Raw genomic sequence first — 12,855 nt, forward strand, 5'->3', positions numbered from 1 at the left:
AGAGGGAGTTTCAGGACAACCGGGGCTGTTTTACAGAGAAACTCTTGTCTTGAAAAACTGAGAATTAGGGAAGGGGGAAAAATTAAAATAAAATAAAAACTGAGGATAGCAGGGTGGTGGTGTCGCACACCTTTAATCCCAGCACTTGGGAGGCAGCAACAGGCAGGTCTCTGAATTTGAGGCCAACCTGGTCTACCAAGTGAGTTCCAGGACAGCCAGAGTTGTTACACAAAGAAACCCTGTCTTGAAAAACAAAAACAAAAAAGCCCTAAGGAAACTGATGCTCAGAGATGAAAAATGCACTTGTTCAATTTATCTTTTCTTTTTTTTTTTTTTTTTTTTTTTTTTGGTTTTTCGAGACAGGGTTTCTCTGTGGCTTTGGAGCCTGTCCTGGAACTAGCTCTGTAGACCAGGCTGGTCTCGAATTCACCAGAGATCCGCCTGCCTCTGCCTCCCAAGTGCTGGGCAATTTATCTTTTCTTTTGTTTCTCTCTGTAGCTTTCTCTTTCTCTGTTTTGAGATCAAACTCAGGGCTTCATGTATACTTGATAAGCACTGGACCACTGAGCTACCAGCTCCTAGATCAATTCTTTTTTTGTTTGTTTGTTTTTCGAAACAGAGTTTCTCTGTAGCTTTAGAGCCTATCCTGGAACTAGCTCTTGTAGACCAGGCTGGCCTTGAACTCACAGAGATCTACCTGCCTCTGCCTCCGTAGTGCTGAGATTAAAGGCGTGCACCACCACCACCCGGCTCCGGTCCTCTCTTATCCCTCCTTCCATTCCATTGTTCTACTGATCTCACTGATGGAAGAAACCTGCCATTTCTGGATTCTTCCTCTCAAGAAAATTCTTTTACTTGGAGTGAAAAAAACAGACTATGAGGAACTGTGCTTATCGTTCAGGGGTCGAGGACTTGGCTAGCATGGATGGATTTCTGTGTTTAATCTCCAGCGCCACACAGAACAAATGATTCTGAGCAAGTCCCCTGACCTTTCTAGGCTTCTTTTTCCTCAGCACTATCCTCCTGCCTCCTCCTCTCTTCCTCTTCAGGTAGGTAACAAAGGTAGAGTTCAGAAATGAGAAGGGACAGGTGTTGGGACCTAATGGAGTCCTGGCCTTCCTACTCACCTCCCCTGTTGGTGACCATTCTTGCCCTTGTTGTTCTGGGTTTCTGAGAAACTTAAAAGTTCTTTACTCTCGGAGTTGTTTACCACCCCTGCTTCCTGAGTACCCATTGCCTTGGCCCTAACCCGAGGATCCAGCGATGAGGTCTCCATCCTGTTGATCCACCTGTCTGGGTTAGGTATAAAACCCCCTTGGTGATGTACAACAAAGGGCTTCTGATTCTGTACCATCCAGAGTGCGTGTTTCATTAATCCTGACGTCCTTTGCTCGGACTCGGCATCCAGGTTGGCACGGCAGGCAGGGACTTCGGTTCTAGGTCTCAGTAGGCAAACACCTCTAATTGCTCCCTGGAAATAGTTTTAATAGTTTAAACAGTAATGACAGTTCTGGATTACATTGGTTTTTCTTTCTGGAAAGAGGTTCCCAAAGCAGGGGACAGTGGGATCTCAGTTAGTAACCTGCTATTGTCAATGAATAGGCCAGGACACAGGCTGGGAGGAGGCATCTTGCCTGGAGTCCAAAGAAGATTGAGCTTTGTGTATTCTGTCAACTGAACAGAGTTAAAATTCTACAGGTGAGAGGGTAGTCCTGTGAGAATAATGGTTGTGTGTGTGTGTGTGTGTGAGAGAGAGAGAGAGAGAGAGAGAGAAAGAGAGAGAGAAACTGCTAATTGTGTGCTTCAACTCACATTCTATGAGTCTGAAAAATAATTAAACGCTAGGCATGGTGGCTTATACCTATAACCCCAGCAAGGAGATAGAGGACGTGCGGAGGAATAAGTGCATAAACAAAGGACTTTCCCGCTCGTTTCTACCCTCATCCTCACGGCAGGCTTCTCGCCTTAAGACTTTCGCATGGACTGCTCCCCTGCCTGGAATGCTCTTTCCCCTACATTTCCCCTATCTCTCTATCCTTGTCTTCGTTCAGATCCGGCACACCTGTCAGCTCTTCCAAACTGGACGTCCCAGCTGGCTCCTTTGGAATGTGGTCTTTTATCAATGACTCAGCGTTCCACAGCACTGACCACAACTGGTAATTAACTTTCTTATTCTTTGTCTTTCATCTCCAGGTCCCTGTATTAATATCTGGTAGTTAATGTTTGTTTCAAGACAAAAAGGCAGAAAGAATTAAACACAGGCTAGTGGCTGGGGAGATGGCTCAACAGTCAAGTGTCTCCCGTAGAAACGTGAGGGCCTGACTTTGGTCCAAGCATCAGCGTAAAAAGCCAACTTCATAGGGGGCTGGAGAGATGGCTCAGTGGTTAAGAGCATTGCCTGCTCTTCCAGAGGTCCTGAGTTCGATTCCCAGAAACCACATGGTGGCTCACAACCATCTGTAAAGAGGTCTGGCGCCCTCTTCTGGCCTTCAGGAATACACACAGAATATTGTATACATAATAAATAAATAAATAAATAAATAAGCCAACTTCATAATTCTTTGTCTAGAGATGGAACCCTGTGAGATTACTCCCTTCCATAACAGCATGTCTTTTGTTGTTGTTTAGGCATCTAAATAATATCGTTGAGCTACCTTGACTGTAGCTTCCCTGTCATTTCGAGGAGACATGGTAACAATAAGAATGAAAAAGAGGCCATGGATTGTAAGCACATAGAACGGTTGGACAGAAGGAAGGGAAGAAGGAAATGATGTGATGACATTTTAACTTAAAAATACATTTAAATAAAAAAAATACATTTAAATCCTAAAGAAAGAAAAGAAGAAAGAAAGAAAGAAAGAAAGAAAGAAAGAAAGAAAGAAAGAGAAGCCGGGCGGTGGTGGTGCACACCTTTAATCCCAGCACTCGTGGGGCTGGAGAGATGGCTCAGAGGTTAAGAGCACTGGCTGCTCTTCCAAAGGTCCTGAGTTCAATTCCCAGCAACCACATGGTGGCTCACAACCATCTGTACTGAGATCTGGTGCCCTCCTCTGGCGTGCGGGCATACATGGAGGCAGAATGTTGTATACATAATAAATAAATAAATCTTAAAAAAAAATCCCAGCACTCGGGAGGCAGAGGCAGGCGGATCTCTGTGAGTTCGAGGCCAGCCTGGTCTCCAAGAGCTAGTTCCAGGACAGGCTCCAAAGCCACAGAGAAACCCTGTCTCGAAAAACAAAAATAAATAAATAAATACTTAAAAAATAAATATTTAAATAAAAAGGGTGGCCATGTTCTGTGGTCACACCTATGCCAGTACTTAGGGAAGGCAGGGCGAGGAGAGTCCCTGAGGCTTGCTAATCAACCAGGCTAAATGAATTGGTGAGCTTCAGGTTCAGTGAGAGATCCTGTCTTAAAAATAAATGTAAAGGTGGATGATGAAGCTGGAGAGATGGCTTGGCAGATAAAAATGCATACTGTTGTCGAAAAGGCCTCTAGTTTAGCTCCCAAATTGTAAAGCCTGTTTTATAAATCGGGGAAGGGAAAAGAAAAGAAATACAGGCTAAGTGACTGAAAGCTTAAAGGAATAAATGAACATACACATGAGAGGCTAAATAAAAATGAGATCAGTGTACAAAAGGAACTGTGGGGGAAAGAAGCCCAAATCACACATTTAGGACACCAAACAAACGCACACTTGGCTACGCAAAGATGTATTCTATTCTTTTTAATCCCTGAGTGATGAGAACTGAAATCTTTTGTCTAAGAAGGGATGCTGAGTTTAGAGGGGCTATGAGGCTCAGCCGCAGCTGAATCTGGAAGCTAACAGTCAGTGGATAGGGAGCTGGATAGTAGAGCAGGCAGAGTGATGGAAGAGTTAGAGGGACCGGCCTTCAGGAAGGAGCACGGTGGCCTTAGTCATCCCACTCGTCATCCTCTTCATCCTCGCCGGTCTGATCCTCTCCTTCGTCTGGAGGAAGAAAGATTCACAGTGTGACTCAAGACAAGAAAGTACGTTCAAGGCCCCGAGGAATTACCTATGGCCTAGGAAGTAAAGCTCCAGCCCTGGGGGACTGACGTTTTCTGCTAGAGGCACACCTTGGGTAAAACAGGGATTTGGGTAAGGGGTTTTCTAGCTGGAGTCCAAGTCCATGCAGTATTTTTTTAAAAAAGTAAATGTTAGGCTGGGTGTGGTGGCACAGGTCTTTAATCCCAGCACTCAGGAGGCAGAGGCAAGTGGATCTCTGTAAGTTTGAGCCGAGCCTGATCTACACAAAGAGTTCCAGGATGGCAAGGGATACATTAACAGTGAGACCCTGTCTTTGACAGGGTTTCTCTGTAGCTTTTGAGCTTGTCCTGGAACTCGCTCTGCAGACCAGGTTGGCCTCGAACTCACAGAGATCCACTTGCTTCTGCCTCCTTAGTGCTGGGATTAAAGGTGTGTGCCACCACTGCCCAACTGAGACCCTGTCTTAAAAACAACAAATATATTAATGGAGCTGCACATCGTGATGCGTGCATATAACTTTAGCACTTGGGAGGTTGAAGTAGAGAATCATGAATTTGAGACCAGGCTTGCTTGGACATAGCAAGTTCCAGGACAGCCAGGGCTATGCAGAGAAACCCTGTTTTGAAAAAAAAAGGAGGAGGAGAAGGAGGAGGAGGAGGAGGAGGAGGAGGAGGAGAAAGAAGAAGAAGAAGAAGAAGAAGAAGAAGAAGAAGAAGAAGAAGAAGTAGTAGTAGTAGTATTGGATTTGATTCCCAGCACCACGTAAACTGTGAGTGGTGGTGCCCACCTGTTTAGCTGTTATCCCAGCAGCCCTGGGACAATCGGAGCTCTATATCAAGTATGTGGCTTATAGTACAAGAGACCTTGCCACAAATAACCACCACCACATGTCGTTAGTCTGGATATTCATGATAACCCCTATGTTACTTAATATGGCAGGTTTAAACATTAGCAAAAGTGGGGCATTTTATTATTGTTTCTTACTGAAGTAATACTAATATTGTTGATTATGAATGAAGCAAATCAGAATATGGTCAGATGATGAGATTTCTTAAAATATTATCACATAATGGATTCATACTCAGGTTAATATTAATATTGTGAAGTCAGAATTAATGACAGTATTGCTAACCTGTTCTCAATCTATTGGAAATAGGCCAAAACTAGTATTAGCACCACATACTGGGTTAATGACAGTGTAAGTGGCACATTCAGTTCTTAACTGTAGAAAGGCTAGGTTAGTGCCCAATAGAACATATGGACTCGTACAGAGAAAATTAGCATGGCCCCTGTACAATAATGACATGAAAATTCATGAGGAGTTCCATAGTTTTGCAAAAAATGGTCAGGTTATGATATTATCACACAATGAGTTGATGTGAGTCTGTGACTGATTGGACTTAATATTATTGCCAAGGAAGGAGGTTTCTCTTCTTTAGATTATGTCTTTATTTATTTGTGTGTGGGCCCATGTACAAAAATAGACGTCAGAGAATAACTTGCAAGAATTGGTTCTCTGCTCCTACCACATGAATGCTGGCTGTCGGTGAAACTCAGGTCATCAGGCTTGGCGGCAGGTGCCTTCACCACTGAACCATCCTTCCAGCCTCTTGTTTTGTTTGTTTGTTTGTTGAAGTTGGGTCTACTGAGCCCTAGCTAGCCTTGAACCCTATGTAGACCAGGCTGGCCTCAAACTCACAGAAATTTGCCTGCCTCTGCTTCTCCAAGTGCTGAGCCACCATCCCAGCAAAGATAGATTTCTTATTTGTTTAATTCTATTATTTATGTATGAGTGTTTGCCTGCATGGACGTTTGTGCATCAAGTATGTGCCTGGTGTCTGTGGAGTTCCAGAGGAGGTTGTTGGATCCCTTGGAACTAGAGTTATAGATATTTGTGGGCTGCCATCTGGGTGCTGGGAGTTGACCCCATGTCCTCTGAAAGAGCAATCAGTGCTCTTAACCAAAGATGGAGTTCTTTATAATAGTATCTTCACATACGGAGCTGGAGACTGAAACATCCCATCTGGCATGGAAGCTCCTTAAGCCAGAAGATAAACAATTCAAAATAGCTTCAAGGAGTCCCTGAAACTGACCAGATTCACTAGGCCCCTTCTTCTAGAATAATCAATATCAAGACTATTGTGAGTCACTCTCAGACAAGCCAGCCTCAAAGGAGACTCTGAGACCAGACCAGCTGTCTGGAAGCAGAAGCCAGCTGAGCTGCCTGGAAGAGGTTTAGACCAATTGAGTCACTTGGAAAAGATAATCCAATTTGTTGTGCAGTGCGCTCCAGGCTCCCAGCTTTTGTGAGCTGTCCCCCATGCTGGGGTGGGCTTTGATCATGTTGCTGTCTTTGAGTCATTTCTGTGCCTGTACGTAACCCTTCACCCATATTCCAGTAAGTAACCCCAATAAAACTCATTTGGTTCACCACGTTGGGCTTTGGTGGTATCTGTACTTTGGTCTGTAATGGGCTCCCTATCTAGGGTGAGTAGACATTGTATGTTTCCCCAAGAAAAGTCTTGTCACTCAACTAATGTTAATATCACTGAATATATGTGGCTAATGTTCATATTGTGGAATACCCTGGCATATGTTACTGTTATTGCCAAAGATACACTTCATTGTCTTCCTGTTGCTTGATGACTTGATAGTAACAGGCTGAAGATGGCACCAGCCCAACCCTAGCTTTCATGGGAATACTGCTATCCACAGATGGGTGAATGCTGGGTTTTGTTTTCATTGCTGCACATGGGACCTAAGGCCTTAAAAGCATGCTAGGCAGGTGCACTGCCACCAAGCTACCTCCCCAGCCTCTTCTGTCGACTGTTAGGGTTTCCTGACTCGGGCTGCCCTTCAATTCGAGATCTTCTTCAACTTTTCCCGCACTGGAATTACAGGCATATCCCACCACATGGGCCTCTGGTGTCGCCATTAAGAGTGACACCAGGAGCCTGGGGCGGGGGACACACCTTTAATCACAGCACTTGGGGAGCAGAGGCAGGCGGATTTCTGTGAGTTTGGGGCCAGCCTGGTCTACAAGAGTTAGTGCCTTGTGACACAGAGAAACCCTGTCTCAAAAAAACAAAAGAAAATAAAAAAAAAGAGTGATATCTGAAGCTGTTTTCAGGCCAGTTCTAGCTAGCCCTGGGAGTTGGGTCCCAGTTCTGGCAAAGTGGGCTCACCTGAGGAATGGATGACCCTACTCCTCTTCTGCATCACGTGCATCAGGGCACCCACAAGGCCCTCTGACCTCTGAGGTGGAGGTTGCTGGATGGAGTTCTCTAGAGCTCCAGGGGTCTGCACCGAGAAATTGGGGCACAGAAAGTTCAGGACTGTGAGAAGAGCATTTTTCCTGCCCCTTCTTCCTTTCTTCTCTCACACACTCCACTCCCTTTCAGGGGACCACACCAATCTCCAAATTATCACTGGATCCCCAACGCCTGGCATGCTCAACAACCTCAACCATGGCCCCCAAGCAGCTATCCTGCCCCTCTTTACCTTGTTGAGCTGAATTCCCTGCCGAATTTGATCCAAAAGTGCGCCCCGGCCCCCACCAGGTGCGGGCCCTCCCGCAGACGGCGGAGTAGGTGGGAGCGGGGGAGGGGCTGGCCCACTCCCAGTACTGGGTGGAGGTGGTGGTGGCGGCGGCGGTGGTGGTGGTGGCACTGGTGGTCCCCCAGCTCCAGGGAGTAGAGGAGGTGGCGGTCCAGATCGTCCTGTGGCTGGAGGGGGTGGTGGTGGAGGGCCCCCTCGGCCTGGGGGTGGTGGCCCCCGGGGTGTTGGTGGGGAGGGGGTACCCCCCACAGGTACAGGGGGCAGTGGACCACAACGACCCTTATTATTCCCCACAGTAGGAGGTCGCAGAGGTTGGCTCCCTCCTCCTCTGCAAGGTGGCGGCGGTGGGGGGAGTGGCTCTGCAGAGGGGAAAAATTATAGTAAGTCTAATAATTTTTACTCGTTTCCTGAACTTCATTTTTTTTTTCTTTTGGGCTTTAAGACCAAGTTTCTCCGCATAGTTCTTGCTGTCCTGGCACTCGCTCTGTAGACCAAGCTAGAATTGAACTCAGGCGTGCGCCGGCTTTGTTTTTTTTCTTTTTCTTTTCTTTCTTTCCTTTTGGTTTGTTTACGAGACAGGGTTTCTCTGTAGCTTTGGAGCCTGTCCTGGTACTAGCTCTTGTAGACCAGGCTGGTCTCGAACTCACAGAGATCCGCCTGCCTCTGCCTCCCCCCGAGTTCTGGGATTAAGGGAGTGTACCACCGCCGCCGGGTTCATTTTTTTGTTTATTCATAAACTACGCATCCCAACCAATAGACCCTTGATTCTTTTCCATGAAAAAACGGAGTGACTTGAGTGTTTTTCTAGGCTAACAACCCCCAGGACAGAAAAAAGGGAGCTCACACTGGCGCCTCATCTCCTGCCGGACAGCCTCTATCCCACCCTGATTCTCAATGAAGTCATAGATTAGCTTGGAAGTCTCCGCATCAGTGAGTTGGGCCTCGCTGATTCCTGCCCTGGAGAACAGGCTCCGCAGATCTGGGTCAAGGTTGTTCACCTGCCCCAATGGAAAAAAGGGCAGAGCAGGGTTGCAAGAGTAAAGGGAATTAGGAAGGGGCACAGATTGTCACCAAATCCATGACAAGGAGGGATCCGAGAAGACTGTGAGAAGGTCTGGGAGTGGAGTCTGAGCCCTGGCCTACAAAAGAGTGTATGGAAGTTGGGTCCAGGGCCTTTGATCTACTCACGTCAAATCCATTCTGGGGATCCCAGCCCACGTGGCTGACATGTCTAGGGAAGGGAAGGGGGTGTCAGTGAAGCCCCCTTCTCTTGGCAAAGCTCTCTTACCCTCACCTTCCCAGAGGGGTCTGAGGGGCCAGAACAAGCGAGCAAATGTGAAGCCGGAGTTTGCAAGCTTAGAAAGGTCCACAGTCTGTGATGCCCATGTGCTCACTTGGTCATCCTTTCGCCATCCACCCCTTGGTCCTGTGTCTACCTCGGTTCACGTTCATCCATCAGACCATTGAGTTGACGGTGTTTCTATCCCTCCACCCATCTGCTCACATACATACGTGTACAAATTTGCCCACCCCTTTCTCTTTCTTCATATTTGTTTACCCATCTACTCATGTATTTACTGTTTTCTTTCTTCCTGCCTCCCTTCTGCCCTTCCTTCCTGCTCCTCTTTCCCCTTCATTACTCTCTCTCTTGTCTGAGATTTTTTGTTTTGTTTTGTTTGGTTGATTTTTTTTGTTGTTGTTGTTTTTTCGAGACAGGGTTTCTCCGTAGCTTTGGAGCCTGTCCTGGAACTAGCTCTTGTAGACCAGGCTGGCCTCAAACTCACAGAGATCTACCTGTCTCTGCCTCCTGAGTTCTGGGATTAAAGATGTGCGCCACCACCGCCCACACATTTGTCTTTATTTATAAACTATCTACTCATCCACTTAACTATTTATCTAGCCCTATCCACTTTGTCTGTGAGCCGACCTCCATATCAATATCCTGCCTATATCCTCATGCACCTGCCCACTTACCACTGACTCATCTGTTCCTCCAACCAATCACCTACCCATTCATTCTTCAGCCCATTAATTGATTAACCTATCCATTCATCCACCCATACACATCTGTCCATCCTTCCATTTGCTTAGCTGTGCCCCTGTTCATGTGCTCTCCCACCCACTGGGGTCTTTGGGCTCACAGAGGGAAAAGTTCTCACTTGAATCCACTCGGCGCCCCAATATCAGCTTTACTGATCTTCTTTTTCCCTGAGCGTTTCTTATCAGCTGGGCCAGGGCCCGGAGCAGGGAGCCCACGGTATCGTGAACTTGTGATGTCAGGGTTCTGAATGTCGACTGTCACAAGTCCTAGAGATAGTGGACCTGATGGGCCTGTGGAAAAAATAATGGGAATGAACCACTGATCAATTTACCTACAGCCAAAGCACAGGGGCAAGAACTAGTGCCAGGCGGAGGTAGTGCACACTTTTAATGCCAGCATTTAGGAAGGCAGAGGCAGGCGGATCTCTGTGAGTTCAAGGCCGGCCTGGTCTACAGAGTAAGTTTCAGAACAACCAAAGATACACAGAGAAACCCTGTCTCGAAAAATGGAAGTGGAGAAGGAGGAGGAGGAGGAAGAAAAGAAAGAAAAAGAACTAGAAAGACTATTGAGGAATTATTATATATGTTTGATGGTCATGGAGGAAATGGATGACAGGGGTCTAAGCAAGGCCCAGGGAGAGGTGGATGGATCCCCAAAATCATTCAGTCACGATTCATGTATGCTTATCGTTCAAGCACTTGCTTGTTCATTCTCTGGCTGGTTGGATAAATGGCTTATTAAATTATTCATTCATCTAATCACCTAATCTTTCTTGGATAGAATATTATGTCATTTAATCTCATGTTTGTGTGAGTATGGGTATTTGGTATGAATGTGTATTGTATGCATGCATGGCACATGTATGGAAGTCAAAGGTCATCTTTATATAGAACCTGAAGACCTGGGGATAGAGCTCAGGTCTCCAGGCTCAGTGACAGGTGCTGAGCCATCTTACCAGCTCTCATTTATTTCATTTTTCACTATTCATCCATTTACATACCCATTCATTAATTCACTGAGCATTCATTCATTACTTGAATGCAAGTAAGTATTCACCCACTTACCCAAATACCCATTCACCTTTTCATCTCTAATCTATCATCAGTTCATCTGCCTGCCGCCTCCATCAATGTTCTCATCTCTCCACTCATCCACCCAGCCAGCCAGCCACCGCTTTACATATCTACTCATCCATGAACTAACTTCCCACTATCTCTCCAGAGACATGAGAATCACCACTCACCCCCATGGTCTCCACCTGGATGCGGGGGCAGAGGTGGGAGCCCTCCTCTTCTCTCTGGGGAAAATAGAATGAGTTAAGATCTCATAGTCTTGCCACAGGTTTCTGGGGTAGTTCCTTATAACCTCTACTTGAACTAGAGGACTCACCTTCATTGGTCGGTGCTGGTGGTGGTGGCAGCTGGCGTCTTTCTGTGGTTAAATGGGCAGACTGAGAGCCAGATCCATGAGAGGGGCTTTTCGAGCCTCCCGGCCATGTACTCACTTCTGCCTAAGCTATCTTCTCAACCCCCAGCAAGGCCTTCTTACCTCCACTTTGCCTCTGATTCCTTTTTTGTATCTTCTCCTGCACCAAGGACCGGAAGGCCTGGGCTTCACTCTCATCCGCAAAGTTCAGTCCTACTTGGCAGTCCTATATATGCCTTGGGGTCAGCAACCTTGTAGCACTCCCCACCCCCCAGACTTTCTCATCACCTCCCCACACCCCAGCTGCAACCCAGGACTAGGCTGGTCACTTACATCTCCAGCAAAGGTGTGGAAGAAGGGGGTGGGAGTGAAGTAGACCAGCTGTGAGTACAGCTCCTGTTCCCAGAGCAGCCGACCAGCCTGTAGAGAGGCAGGGTTGGGGACATGCTGGCATCCAGGCACCCTGGGTGGCAGACCTTTGTTTGCTGATCAGGAAGTCTAGTGTCCAGATTTGGTGTCCTAGAGTCTTAGTCAGAGATCTCCAGCTCAGTAGCAGAGTCTGGGGTCTAGGTGTCTGCTATGGAGGATTGGGGTAGAGTCTTAGATGCGGACATTGACCTGAGAGATTAAGGTCTGGAATCTGAGGCCTATTTGTAGGAGTTGAGGGATCAACTTTAAGAATCTAGGCCTAAGCAAATTCAACATGTTGGATTTAGAAGAGATTGAGGCTAAGGCTCAGATAGAATATGGTGCTCTGGGGAATTTGTGGAGCAGATCAGGATCTTGATATGGACCTTCTAAGCTCAGTCACCTCACCTGGAATGAGAAAACACTACTCGGGACTGTATTGGTCTTTGGTTCTGGAGCTCTGATATGAACAAGGGCTTGGGGCTATGGCCAAAAACTGGTTTTGCAGGTTGGAAACTAGCTTTCCTATCCAGTGGGGCCTGGAGTCACCTGAAGACCATAAAGGCGGATGAAGTAGGACTTCTGAGGGTTGTCTTTCACAAAGCACACAGCCCCACAGTGTTCCATGGTCCAGTGCTCAGCTCCAGGGGGCAGTGCCAGGTACAGCTGAACAACTGCAGTGGCCAGTGTCTAGGATGGGAGAGCAGTGGTCAGCACATTCTGTTCATGGGTAACCAGGCCTGGTCCCTGCTTGCCCAAGGCTGTCATGAGCTTGTGGGGAAAAGTTATAGCCAGGAGGGAGGTGAGTAGATATCATGATAGTCCTGGGATCCACAAACTATGGTAAGTGAATTCTGGGGGAGGAGATGGGGTAAAGGGAAAAGAGGGATGATGGGAAGAAGAAGGAGCAGGGAAGTATGGGTAAGAGGAGGAGGCAGAAGGGGGAAAAAGAGGTAGAGAGGAAGAGGAGGAAAGGGAGGACCAGGAGATCCTCAACTCACCCAGCATTTTCGGCCAAGCAGCTCAAAGAGTCGCTGGTTCTCATGGTCCTGGAGGAGCTTGGAAGGAATGTTTTGCTGAACTGCTGGTCCCCCTCGACCCCCAGGCCTGCCTCCTACGGGGCCACCACTCATGGTGCCTTCTGCCCCAGTCCTCTTCTGCTAAGCTCTGGGTGCAGGGTAAGAAGAGGAACTTCCGCAGTGAGCAAGGGAACAGGAAGTGCAATAAACCACAAGGGAAACAAGTCCTCCAGGGGCCCCCAGAGGGCCTATCCTCCTCCCTAGGACTGGTTTGGGTCATCCTCCATTTGCCTGACTAGAACTATGTTTGTAATTAGCTCAAGGCTTCTTTCTTCTTCTTTCCTTCTCTCTCTCTCTCTCTCTCTCTCTCTCTCTCTCTCTCCATCTTCTTCTGA

The 12,855-nt window shown here is 47.2% G+C and overlaps 1 protein-coding gene and 1 non-coding gene across 2 annotated transcripts; one reads left to right on the forward strand and one right to left on the reverse strand.

The window, feature by feature from the left end:
* Nucleotides 1-3,844: 3,844 nt before the first annotated feature.
* On the reverse strand, nt 3,845-12,574 carry LOC121442675 (wiskott-Aldrich syndrome protein homolog). Its single transcript, XM_041644286.1, is given in 12 exon segments — nt 3,845-3,970; nt 7,195-7,309; nt 7,511-7,926; nt 8,412-8,565; nt 8,756-8,798; nt 9,727-9,898; nt 10,852-10,905; nt 10,998-11,039; nt 11,157-11,259; nt 11,367-11,453; nt 11,991-12,131; nt 12,443-12,574. Coding segments are annotated over 12 exon segments (1,515 nt in total). The 3' UTR covers nt 3,845-3,914.
* On the forward strand, nt 5,241-5,343 carry LOC121442688. The gene has a single exon (XR_005973584.1). It is a non-coding gene; the product is annotated as a U6 spliceosomal RNA (small nuclear RNA).
* Nucleotides 12,575-12,855: the final 281 nt, after the last annotated feature.

The sequence above is a fragment of the Microtus oregoni genome, unplaced genomic scaffold (genome assembly GCF_018167655.1).
Source record: "Microtus oregoni isolate MIOR12 unplaced genomic scaffold, Mior012 000092F_ref0000046, whole genome shotgun sequence".
Lineage (NCBI taxonomy): Eukaryota > Metazoa > Chordata > Mammalia > Rodentia > Cricetidae > Microtus > Microtus oregoni.